The sequence below is a fragment of the Montipora capricornis genome, chromosome 4, assembly GCF_036669925.1.
Source record: "Montipora capricornis isolate CH-2021 chromosome 4, ASM3666992v2, whole genome shotgun sequence".
Taxonomy (NCBI): domain Eukaryota; kingdom Metazoa; phylum Cnidaria; class Anthozoa; order Scleractinia; family Acroporidae; genus Montipora; species Montipora capricornis.
In genome coordinates this window covers 6,582,720-6,595,219 of record NC_090886.1, presented here as the reverse complement: position 1 = coordinate 6,595,219, position 12,500 = coordinate 6,582,720, and the positions used below count along the sequence as shown (strand labels likewise).

Genomic DNA, 12,500 nt, shown 5'->3' with positions numbered 1-12,500 from the left:
CAGCTATGATCCCTGTCATCAGTTTCCAAGCAAGTGGTAGACAGGATATGGGTTGATAACAATTATCAACAGAACTACCCCTTTCTTGGTCCTTCTGACACAGCACAGTCCTTCCATTTCAGCTGTTATTACAATGTCCCCCTGTCTAGCTTCTACTCTTCCCTTTTTCAACTTTTTTAACCATTCTGCATTTTCATTGTGTGAAATTTCCTTACCCAATGTGTCTCTCCAAAACTGTTGGCTTTCCTCAGAATCAGGTCTAACTTCATTGAAACTTCTAGATGTTCCATTCATTTGTTGATACACCCTCTTTTGGTCTTGCTGGAACAATCTGTTTACTTGATATCGATGAATCCTTTTTTGATATCTTTTCAACTTTGCAGATTTAGCCTGCAGTCTTTGCTTGATTTCTTCAATTACGACCTTTTCTCCTTTCTGTTTGATGTTATACTTCCTCTCCAACGTGGAGTATTTTTCCTTCCTTTTAAGATTCCCTTGTTAAGATCTTTCCAGGATGTTAACGTGCCTCCGTAACTCTTCAATAGAGTCTTTGATTCTCCTTTGCCACCAAGGTTCTTTGCTTCCTTTTCCCTCGCAAGCACCAATTTTGAGCCCAACTTGTCTTGCTATGTAGACCGCAGTAGCATCAATCAATTTGTTGGTGTCAGTAACATTGGAAGTTTGTATCTCTGACTCTACTCTGTTCACCTTCTTCGTTCATTCTGCCAGCACTTTCCTGTCTCAACTCTCTTAAAACCAGCACCATTACCGACCTGTCCGCTTCTCACAATTTCCAATATGTCATTTATCATTTGCCTCTCCTCATCATTCCTCGTATCATTTTCTGTAATCTACACATTAACATCTCCATTTAATTCATCGACCTGTTTAGGTTCTGTGTCTATACCCCCGGCATCCTGTTCTTCTATTTCTTCATCTACTGCAGTCATTCTCCTCCTGATTTCATCCATCTCGACAGAAGTAAACCGCTCATTCTTTATGATCTCCCTAGCCTGATCACATAGTCTCTGCTCTGTTATCTTTGGTAAATCTCTTTCCTTCCAGACAGCATGAATTCTCTGTCTATGCCCTCTGACTGGTCTGCCACCTTCATCAACTTGTTTACTAAGGTAGTAGCACTCCATTACAACAACGTTCATATCTCTGCTCCACTACATTCTGGCAGTAGCTGGATGATGACCGGGCCCACCCTGCCACACAGTGGGACACCTGCCGGGCGAGGCAACTCACGCTGTTCACAGATGAATCATCATCTATAATCTTCACTCATTATGAGGTTCGTGCTTTTAAGGTGCAACTAGCACCAGTGTTTTTATTGAGACACTTTCTCCAGAAGGGCTGTCGATCAAGACTGAAGGGTCTCCCCTACCGTTTGTTGTTACCCCAACAAGGGTGGCAAGAAGTTGTTGGCACTTGCCAAAAGTGCCACCCCAGACTCTGGTGGGCGGGAGCCCTCAATTTCCTGTGGTTAGCTGAGGCACAAACCTGTCCTACCCAAGTCCCCCATTATTATTATTATTATTATTATTATTATTATTATTATTATTATTATTATTATTATTATTATTATTATTATTATTATTATTATCACATAATTATTATAATACACCTAAACATTGATGTAAGATCCTGCCTCTACCCGTAACTTTCGTGTGCGAGTTTTGCAATCACCAATCAGAAGCTTATGATGAGTACAACATCAGGTAACAGGACACATAGCTTTAACAATAAGTTTTGCAATCATTAATAAGAATCTTATGATAACTGCAACAATAGAATAATTATAGGCCTCCCCAAACAACTCCAACTGGTACTCCAACCTTGGAACCTTTCCGATTTGAAGTCCAGCCTTAACCATTCATCTACGCTACCAGCCTTTCCTTTACATTATACAAAAACGGAAAGGAAATTCATTTAAATGTCTAGTCATTTTAGCACTGGAACACTAATTGGGGACACTGTAAACTGAAATTAACAATTGATGCAAATCAAGTCAAATGTATACTGCTCGTAGCTATACAGACCCATACCGCTTCCCAAAGGTGATTCACTTCCTGTAGATTCCCACCGCCTCCTCTTTGCAGAAAGCACAGGGTTGTAAGACTGCTCAGGTGGGCAGTAACTTGATGGACGCAAACCTAACAGCCCGTCTTCCCTCTGCGAGTCTGTTGTGCTTGGTGCTTGCATGACACCTGGGCGAGACTGCACAGGCAAAAGATGAAGTGGCGCTAGGACAAAAAAAAAAAAACAGGAAATGTTTAGTTGATATAGAACCAGGAAAATGACTTTGATAACGGAAGTAACAGTCCCACAGAGTTAAAAAAAACAAGGAGTTTGAGACGGGGCCTACGGTTTATAGTCCTTATCTTAGAAAACTTGAAGGTTTAACCATTTGCGGATGCAATTACAAAGGAAGCACTTTATCCTCAGTTCTTTTAAGGCCTGGAGTACTAATGGTCCGGCCGGAGTCGAACTTGCGATCTTCTGAACGCTAGTCAGATGCTAAACCAACTGAGTCATCCGGTCGGGCCCGGTCGTAACTATTCAGATAGACTTGTTTTTATGGCTTAACTGCAGAATATCCTGCCACTTCTAAGCTAACCCCTAAATTTGCTGGATACAAGGAGAAGATGGAGACAGACCCCGAGAATGATTGACCAGAAGAGCGCCATACATGAAGTATACCTTGCGACTTCTTCGTTATCCCATTGAGACACAAAAACGTGCAAGTGGTTACTATGTCTTGTTCTTAAAGTCATGAACCAGATAGAGCAAATGCTAGTAAAATTTTATTTTGAAAATATGAATTGCTGACACCGAGTATCCATGTATCTGCATACATGTATGTATCCATTGACTCCAACCCACTCCTCCTGGGGGTTCCCCCATTGACTAGTGAAATCGTCTGGCGGTAGACAGAGTAAATTACCAAATCTCGCCAGTTTAGGCCGGTTTAGGCATCAAAGGCTTAAAACATTATTGGGTGATGGGTGGTATTTTCCAGCACTTATACGCGAATCCAGGCTCTTCAGAGGTGTAGCTTCAAAATGGCAGGGTATTCTGCAGTTAGCCCCTCATTTATTGTAGCTATTTGTATTTGTAGCTATTTGTAGCTGAATTACAGGCACAGATCAGCAGTAAACCAAAAACAATCATTGCAACTCTTAGACCGATCCACTTCTTATTAAATTAGGAAGTTTGGATTGTGTGTGGATGCTCTGGATGCCAATGGGATGTCTTCGGTGACCCAAACTGAACTCCAAGACGCAGTTGGCTTTTTTGACACACATGACACCATAAGCTGCCTGCTTTAAATGCTGCTGTGTATAGATATAGCATTTCTAATTTTGTTGAACAGTCAAACCAATCATCAAGGAATTTGAGTGTAGTGTTGAGGTGGTATTAGTATAGGTAATCAAATGGTGATGAGTTAGGGAAATTAGGGAATACTTTTACACGTGTTTTGTCCAAAATCAAATAATTTTACGAGTATACCATTTGATTAGCTATTTATTTTAAAATTAAGAAGTAATCTGTCACCCATGTTATTATGACTATTATCATCTATTATTATATAAACACCAATGAAATACCAAGTGAGTTTTCACACAAAAACATGATATCTTCACACGTGAAGATAACATGTTATTTTTTACACATGAAAAGATCACTGTTGTTATGGTTACATATGAAAATTGCGCCTTGCGATGCCTTTTGTGAAATGAATTAGTGTTTCATTGGTCTTTATATAATAAATAGAATATTACATGGCCGCTTAGAGATACGAACTTTCTCTTCTCGGGTTGAAAAATATTTCACTTGTTCACTGCGCTAACCCATGAAATATTTTTTGACACTCGAAGAGAAAATTCGTATCTCTGCACAGCCACGTAATATCCTCTATTTGTCATCTTCATCTTTATCACCATCATCGACACCACCATAATCATCGTCATCATTATCATCATCACCAATCATATTGTCTCCATATTGGGTAAAATAAACTTGGCGCATAAGCTTCTTAGCAAAGTGTTGTCTCTACATGCACATGATTTTATGAAGAATTTGGTACCTGACCCTGCAGCAGACCTCGACAGATCCTTTTCTGAATCCCCAGCTGAATATGGAGGTGGCATGTAAGGTCCCGGCACAGGAAATGTTCTTTTTCTCCCTTCAACTACACAAAGAATTGATTTTAAAAAAAGAAGAAAAGGCAAGGAGGATCATGAGTAAGTGATGCTGTGGTACAGCATTGGATTTTTAAACAGTTTCTCTAAGTTCAAAACCCACTCCTAACATTTAATGAGATTTTCAGTGTCATATGTGGTTGTGCCTGTTGGCTCTCAACTCTGAGCCAAGCGTTTTTTTCCCCTTGTCGTAACAAACCATCACTCAATTTGTTCTACTTGGATTTCAAGTGATTTGATAAGTTTATAGGTATTTCAACATAAGATAAAGTTTGCATTTTGACCAGATCAACAACCTGAAATAAGCTCGTTGCCACTCTGGATTAAAGTCTGATGAATGCAGTTACTTGTAAACAAAGTTACTACTCAAGTGAAGCTATGATCTTCGAAGTTATGAACGCAATTTTTACAATTGTGTAGAGAAGCCCAAAAAATTCAGGACTTCAACGGGGTTTGAACCCCGTTCAGTGGCTTCATAGCTCAGTTGGTTAGAGCGTCGCACCAGAATCGCGAGGTCACGGGTTCAAACCCTGTTGAAGTCCTGAATTTTTCAGGCTTCTCTACACAATTGTAAAAATTGCGTTCATAACTGCGAAGATCATAGCTTCACTTGATTTCATATCCACAGTTCATATGTGATTCATTTCATATACCATTTCGTCAAAGTTACTACTGTCAATAACTCAGCCTTAGCCCACCCCTAATAAAGACACTAAGCAGGAGTGTTGAATTCCTTCTACTTAAATCATAGAGCTTTGTATTAAGTTACATTCATGAAATTGTAAAACCAGGTGGCATCAAACCATGTCTGAAAGTGCTTGTCATTTACCTTTCCACGGTATGGCAGGCCCTTTGCGTAATCTCCCACTTGGTTCCCAAACAACATAGTACTTCAAGTGCTTCTGTTTCTTGGGCTGAGTGGCAAGCTGAAGGTTGATGTGACTTGAAAACTCCGTAAAGTATCTAAAACCCTTTGCTCCACAGCCAATGCAGTTTCCACTGAATCCAAGCATCGTAACATTGTTTTTCTCATCTGGTAGAAAGCGCCTGTCCACCTCAGCTACTAGCATCATGCTTGGTAACATTGGAGATTTTGCACCAACTAGCACAAATCCTTCAGAAGCTTGTACCGTCTTGCCACTGAGATGGGACAGTCGCAGCTCCCCACCAGCTTGGCAGAGACCTGAAAGGAAGATGTTTAATAATTATTATTATTATGGACTTCAAGCAGTCGTCCTTCCTCTGCTGAGGCATCAGCCTAGATTAAGCTGATGCTACCTGTGTGTCAGTCATGTTCTCTAAATTTCTGTATCAATAAAGTAAATGTTGTTGTTGTTGAAAAAAGTAGAAAGACCGATTGGCTCAGTTGGTTTAGCATCTGACTAGCATTTGGGAGGTTGTGAGTTCGACTCCAGCCGGACCAATACTCGGGGTCTTTAAATAACTGAGGAGAAAGTGCTGCCTTTGTAATGACATCTGCAAATGGTTAGAGTCTCTAGTCTTCTTGTATCACGACGATAAACAGTTGTAGGTCCCATCTCAGAACCCTTCAATATTCATAAACCTGTGGGACGTAAAAGAAACCACACACTATTCGGAAAGAGTGGGGCATGGAGTTCCCAGTATTGAGCTCTGTGTTGTGTGGTGTATCATGGTTGGGAGGTAAAATATTCGTAGATACAAGATACATCAAGCTACTCTATTAAAATCTGAGGGTAAGTAAAGATATGATATACATGTATACATGTTTGATATGATAGGTTCATAAAAATGCACAGAAAAAATCGGGTCAGTGAATAGAAAGACAAAGCTCCAAGCCAGAAGAGTCACAGTGCATGCAAGAAAAAAATGGGGCAAATTGACGAACATCAAGAAGAATCCTACTAATTTGGATAAAGAGGTCCACATACTCACAGGAGCAGTGCAAGAGAGGCACACAGTAAGTTGAGGAAATGCTGAGATTGTGTTTGTCGTTAGTAAACAATCAAGTTGTACCTGGTGTTGAACATATTGGTCCAGACTGCACAGGTCTGCTGTGCAAGCCAGGCGATCTCCCAGGTTCACTAGTCACATGCGATCTGACAAAAGAAGAACTTCTTGTTCCACTGTATCCTTCATCTTCATCACTGCTGGGCCTTGCATCACTGGGCATGTCTCCACGAGATGTCTGATTGGAAGTTAAGGGAGGCGTGTGGGAAAGCTGCATTAGCCTGGAGGATTCTGAGGAGAAAATGATATAATTTTTTGAGGTGTATAACATTTCCTTAATCCATTGACTCATGAACCTCCCCATATTGACAAGTAAAATTGTCTGGCATTAGACAGAGTAAAATCTACCAAGTCTCAATCCTAGGAGTCAATGGGTTCATTGGTTCATAGGGGGTACAGGGCATGTTATTTTGAATCGCTACGGTGAAAAAAAATTGGCCATGAAACTGGTCTCCATCATGAAAACTAACTAAGGTTATCTTTTCAATGCCAAATGAATAAATTATAATTCTAACAACATATAATACATGTATGTACCATATCATAGAGCAAGTTTCAATCAAGTATTGTAAAACCAAAACCAAAGTAATTACTTTGGCCAATCAAAAGGGACGGAGACAATCCAGTAAACCAATCAAAACTTGAAGTAATTACCCATAGACAACGCAAAGCGCGCCACGATTGGTTTTGGTTTCACTTCTGATTGGTTGAAAAAGTGGCACGAGAACTTTGAACCAATCACTGAGTGATGTGGTGCAAAACCAATGCAATTTGCTTAACTTACTTTCGAAACTCAATTGAAAACCGCTCTATAACACCATATCATATGCACAATAATACCATCCGAAATACGAATTTTGTCACTGTCCTTGTATTAATTTCCAAGGAACAGTTGTTTATCCTTTGTGGTCAATGATGTCTGATTAGAAATGCACAATCATGACCCTGAATCCATGCATTCTTGGAATGAGCTATAATGACAGTTGCAAGTTCCATATGCCAGAACTATTCATATTTTGAAGTTACTACTGACTGGAAGAAGCATGGAGTGGAAGCTCACGCAAGGGAGTCTTATCACATTGTTACGTAATGTTTTGATGTTTGCTGCACTTTGTTCTCAAGCTACTGCCCTATTTCTTCTTATTTTACCATAATTGTGAGTCTTTACACTGCAAACAAGCCATGTTGGGTTGAACATTATTAAAATAATACCACAGGTGGGCCTAGGCATGCAATGTGTGTGAAAATTATTTGGATTGTACTTATTACTACACAAAGTCATTTGAAAACATTAATTTTTCACATTTTTGATAAACGATTTCAAGTGACTTCCTACTATAAATCTCAAATCAAGAAGGGGGTAGAGTTAACCAAAGCTTGAGGTAAATTCTGAAGGCAAAGGAAACAAAATGCTGCATGGCAGCCAAGACAATTCTAGTATTATCACACACAGATATGGTTCTACAGGACCAATACAAGGAAGAAAAGAATAATTCAATGAGCCAAAATGGATCAAGTGATAGATCTGCTAAATGATTCAATGGCAATATAAAAATGACAAAAAGAGTCGATCCATTAAGAAGAGTGTGATATTGCAATTTGCATTTGAGAGGTGACAAGGATATTGGTTCGATGATATTGGATACACAGACAATACATTACATGCAATCTAGAACGTTCAAAGAATACACGAGGCCATGGCCAAAGTGTATTTAAACAAGTACCTAGAAGATTATATCTTATGGTTCCAGAATAAGGTTTCAGAAGGGTTTCAGTCTTAAAAACAAAATACCTTAATTAATATGCATGATGCAGGGAACTTTTGCAAGGGCAAAGCTTTTCTTAAATGAATGCCTTCTCAAAAAAACCCTGGCAGGTGAACTTCTATCTCACACAAAATAGGTTCTTTTTAAGTTCAAGGAAGTGGATTTTAAATGCCCTAGGCATTATGAAGATCTCTTAAATCATGGCTTGCATCTAGTATACATACCAGTTGTCCAATTCCAACTTCTGACGTACATTGATTAAGAGACTTTTTGGTTATACAAGGTAGATAATTTGGCGATGCAAGATATTCGAAGGGCCGTCATTTGAATGCAACCTTGCTGTAATACTGTAAGTACAATGGCTGTAACAGGAGTTGCCACCTCATAAAAGATCATGCAAACCTAACAGTCTCAATAAAATTAATGCAGATTTCAAGAATGAAGATATTATCAGACAGCGTCCACAAGAAAGGCGTGTGTCTATTAAGTGTTGCAGAACACAGAGCTCATATCAGAGGAGATCAATTAACAGTGCTTCCTGACAAGCCCAATATCCTCTTAACAAAGACAAAACAGCAGAGGAAAGTGATTGACCAGTTGTGGACATTCAGTGAAAAACAACATAACTTGTCAATGTGAACATCCAAAAATGTAGTCGAAATAAACCATGTGATCTACATGAACAAAGGGGTGGATCTAAGATTAACCTTTCCTTTGAGATGTCAGCCTATATTATTTTGGAACATACGTCTGCTTATAACTGTGTTCACAAAACAATATACTTCCAGTACGGTTACATACAGTCACGCAAGTGTTAAGAGAGGACAACCCAAATTGAGATATTCATTGATTTGTATGGATTTTTTGTCCATTTAGGTTCCTTTTTTTCTCTCTGTAGACATGTCTGTTTGGAAGAATAGCACAGATAACAGACTATTGATAAATACTAAATAAATCAATACAGTTTGGTTCCACAGGTTCATTTGGTCAGTAAAACTTTAAGCTGTAACCCTGCTCCATAGCCAAGATACAGTATAACAAACTGAAAAAGCCTTGTGGAGGTCAATACAATAATTTAGTACAGTACTTTGGAAATAAACTGTTTTTTTGTTTTTTTTTTGCACACTTGGTGGCAAAGATTCCATCCTCCGCACTATTATTATAAAACAAAATGGCATGGCACATATCCAGTCTGGTTGCAAGTTCGCAATATTGTTTACACTGCAAGCTAAATGACTAATGTTGTTGTTATTGCATAACTGCTAGAAAAACACTAAATCATGTTAACCACATAATTCAGACCACAAATTTAAGTTTCACAATTTTAAATTCCTTTTCTTTCTCTTTGGACAAATATAAAACAGCTGCAGTGAAACATTGTTTTTGAGTGTTTTAAAAGCTATCAGTATCTGTTTGATTGTTTCAAGGATAGGGCGGGTCCAATGAACATTGATAGCAGCGACAAGCTAAAAAGGCCAATCCAATATACCAAGCCAATTATGTACTAGCTGTTCATTATTGGCATAACTAACTTGCATTGCACTAAAAAGACACAATTCCCTTCAATTCTTAATGAGGAATTACTTTGAAAACTTTCATACTCATTATAAATTAAAATTCACTTCATATATACATATATTGGAAAAATCCCATCAGACAATGCTGTGAAGGATAGAAATAGACCAGTGTGGAAAGACATAGAAATGGAATGCTTCTCTGAGAAACACTAAGGAAACATAATTTGTATCATCTATTAGAACTATTAATCACTATTTTCTTGGCTAAAGGATCCTATTTCTAAACTCCGTCATTACAAGCCAGACACATATTTTCTGCACTTGTGAAAAGGCACGTGCGAAAATGTTAATTTAAAAGATTTTTTAAGATAAGTAAATTTTTGTCAACTAAATTAAAAGAAAAAGATGTTGGAGACTTATGAATTGCACGCACATTACCTTCCTGGATTTAGAACATTACTAAATTTTATGGCCATAAATAAAGCGAGAAAGTTTTATCTTTGTGTGTGGTACTAAGTCTAGAAATTGAAGAAGGTGACCGTTTGTCTAAATGATGGAACGTGCTGTTAATATTCAACAACAATGACAGTATAGGTGCAGTTGATGTACATGGTTTAATGCTACAGTGGTTAGAAAACTAACAAAAAAAGTTATGATTAAAGACCTGTAGCTTTGTATGTAATGTAGCTTGAAGCCACGTCTGACTGTCATCTACCCTGGATTCCAGAGGTCGTTTTCTCACTATGAAAAGAGCGACAAAAGAGCGAGTCGCAAAGCGGCGATAAAAACCTCTGGTACAGGCCGTTAAAAACCTCACTTCCATGCAAACCAACTTATTTTGATTGACTTCCAGAGTAAGAGCTTATTTTAGAAACTTGGGAAAACCGGTTTTATCCATGTGATAAAAATATTTGTGCAATGTTTACCGCTCACTATACTGGGAAATTCTCGCGGTCAAGTGAATAGATCGTTGTCACTGTTCAATGAAATAAGCCAAAAACTTGGAATGTTGTAGGAGACAAATTCATAAATCACCTCACCAGTTCCCAAGTACCAGAGGTTTTTCTCACCGCTTCGTGATTCACTCTGTTGTTGCTCTTTTCATAGCGAGAATATAACCTCTGGAATCCAGGGTAACTGTCATCCTAGCGTTAACCCAAATATACAGTACAAAACAATCGTATTCAGCAGCCTTAAAAACACAACTTCACAGGTTCAAGAAGTAAAAACAATGCTCTAAACACTTTTAAACGCAATTTTGTATTAGGCAGTGTATGACCTTTTTGTTATTGATTTTAACCTCTATCAGTTCTATTTTACTGTTATGAGGTGCTAATTCAGCATAATTTTCACTCTTCCCTACCCAAAGATAAACATCACACGAGGATGGCTCAAATACACTATTAAGGAGAACCAGGCAAGATCGTGTGATGTGCCATATGTGTAAATTTTTTGACATCAAAAATTCTTATTTCAGAAAGGAAACAAAAATAATTTGGAAAAAAATATTAATAACAATTTTCTCCAGTCAATATTCTTGTCCTTCAGGACACTGAGTACTATTAGCATAAATTTACAGTAACTTTTTGGTTAATAGTGATTGATTCAGGTTCTTTTATGTACCTGTGTGCATTAAAGAAATTAGGCTAGATATGGATGATTCATTCTTCTCATAAATTCATGCTCCCTTTATAATAATTATTAGGGTCACATGCATTAAACTGAAATGTCAGACTAAGAGTTACGCTTACAAGCCAGTCGCAGCCTATATCTGCACAGTCAACACTAATTATTTTATTCTGCTCAAAGTTGGCACCAATATTGTTTTAGAACTAACTGACATTGTAGCTGACATACCTGCAATTAGCAGAGGAATGAATTATTGTTATATATTATCTCCATTAGCTTCATTTTAGGACAATGATTAAATCTACATGTGTTTTAATTTTTTTTGCTTTCTTGCTGCTCGAATTTCCAAAATGTTGTGCTCAGTTCAGTCCCATGGATGCACTCATTGGTAGAGGTGAGAGAAAACTTACATGTGGTTACAGCCCTGCTGGTATCCTGGTGAAGTTTTTTTGTACACAAAGACCTAATGCTTGTTTGCTCAAACAGGAATTGAAGAGTAGGAATTTATAGTAAGAAACTAAAACCACATGGCCTTAGTGTTCTCATCCTCCAGTAATATACAAACACTGGACAGTGGATATTTACGTTGCCACTTGATGGCTTCGGTAAATATCCACCCCTAGCCACCTAAATATACCATGCTCTGCAAAATGGTAAGCACGCAGGGCATTTTTGGGGGCGTTCTTATTTTTATTTTAGTTTGCTTTCCTACATTTTGGGGGCATTTTTAATTTAAAAAAAATTATTAATCCACTCCCACTTGTTAGATGTGAGATGATAAGAGCCAATTTGGCGCTACACGCCTCCCACATCCAATGCACGCTCGTAGAATAATTGTTAAATATTTACAGCTCAACTCAAATCAGCATGAAGTGCTGAACTCTCCTTCCTCTCTACTATTCAATGCCCTATCTCTAACACATGCCATCCCTGCCCATGGTGGATTTTTGCTTTCAGTATGTAGGTCATTAACCCTTCAAAGCCTTCTTTTCACCAGCATGTCTTTCAACAATTTGTGCTCCTTTTAAAATATTATAAGAATTAAAATTATTATTGTTTAATGAGGCTATTAAAAATGATGTAATTTAGGTAAGGTTAATCTCAAGCCAATGAGGCCTGTGGCCTTTTCGCACCAAATGGGCAGGCCTTTATTTTGGGGTTCCCCAGAATCCGGCAGGGCTTGCATGTGCATGGCCATGCAATCTTAGCTTATCTTTGCAGTCCATTAAGCAAATAGTTGCAGATTCATCAAGCCCCACTCTTCCCGTCCCAAGGCTACTTGGTCGCAAAGGTAAGCATTTGGTCAGGTAAGTGTTTCTTCCACTACAGCATGTTCCAGTGTGCTGGTGCTGGTTAGCAGCTGCTTCACGGTATTTCCCGTTTGCGGGTTG

General features: G+C 38.4%; 1 protein-coding gene across 6 annotated transcripts in view; it reads right to left on the bottom strand.

Moving 5' to 3' along the window:
• LOC138045410 (GREB1-like protein) overlaps nt 1-12,500 on the bottom strand; it is a 43,510-nt gene that overhangs the window by 24,976 nt on the left and 6,034 nt on the right. For 4 of the 6 annotated variants that reach the window (XM_068891912.1, XM_068891911.1, XM_068891915.1 and 1 more), the window contains exons 3-6: nt 6,204-6,428; nt 5,038-5,391; nt 4,094-4,198; nt 2,052-2,249 (exon numbers count right to left, since the gene is read on the bottom strand). In XM_068891912.1, the coding sequence (XP_068748013.1) occupies nt 2,052-2,249; nt 4,094-4,198; nt 5,038-5,391; nt 6,204-6,428 (882 nt within the window). Of the gene's footprint in view, nt 1-2,051; nt 2,250-4,093; nt 4,199-5,037; nt 5,392-6,203; nt 6,429-8,187; nt 8,381-10,144; nt 10,269-12,500 lie in introns of those variants that run through there. The other 2 variants (XM_068891917.1, XM_068891916.1) reach the window with 2 other exon arrangements.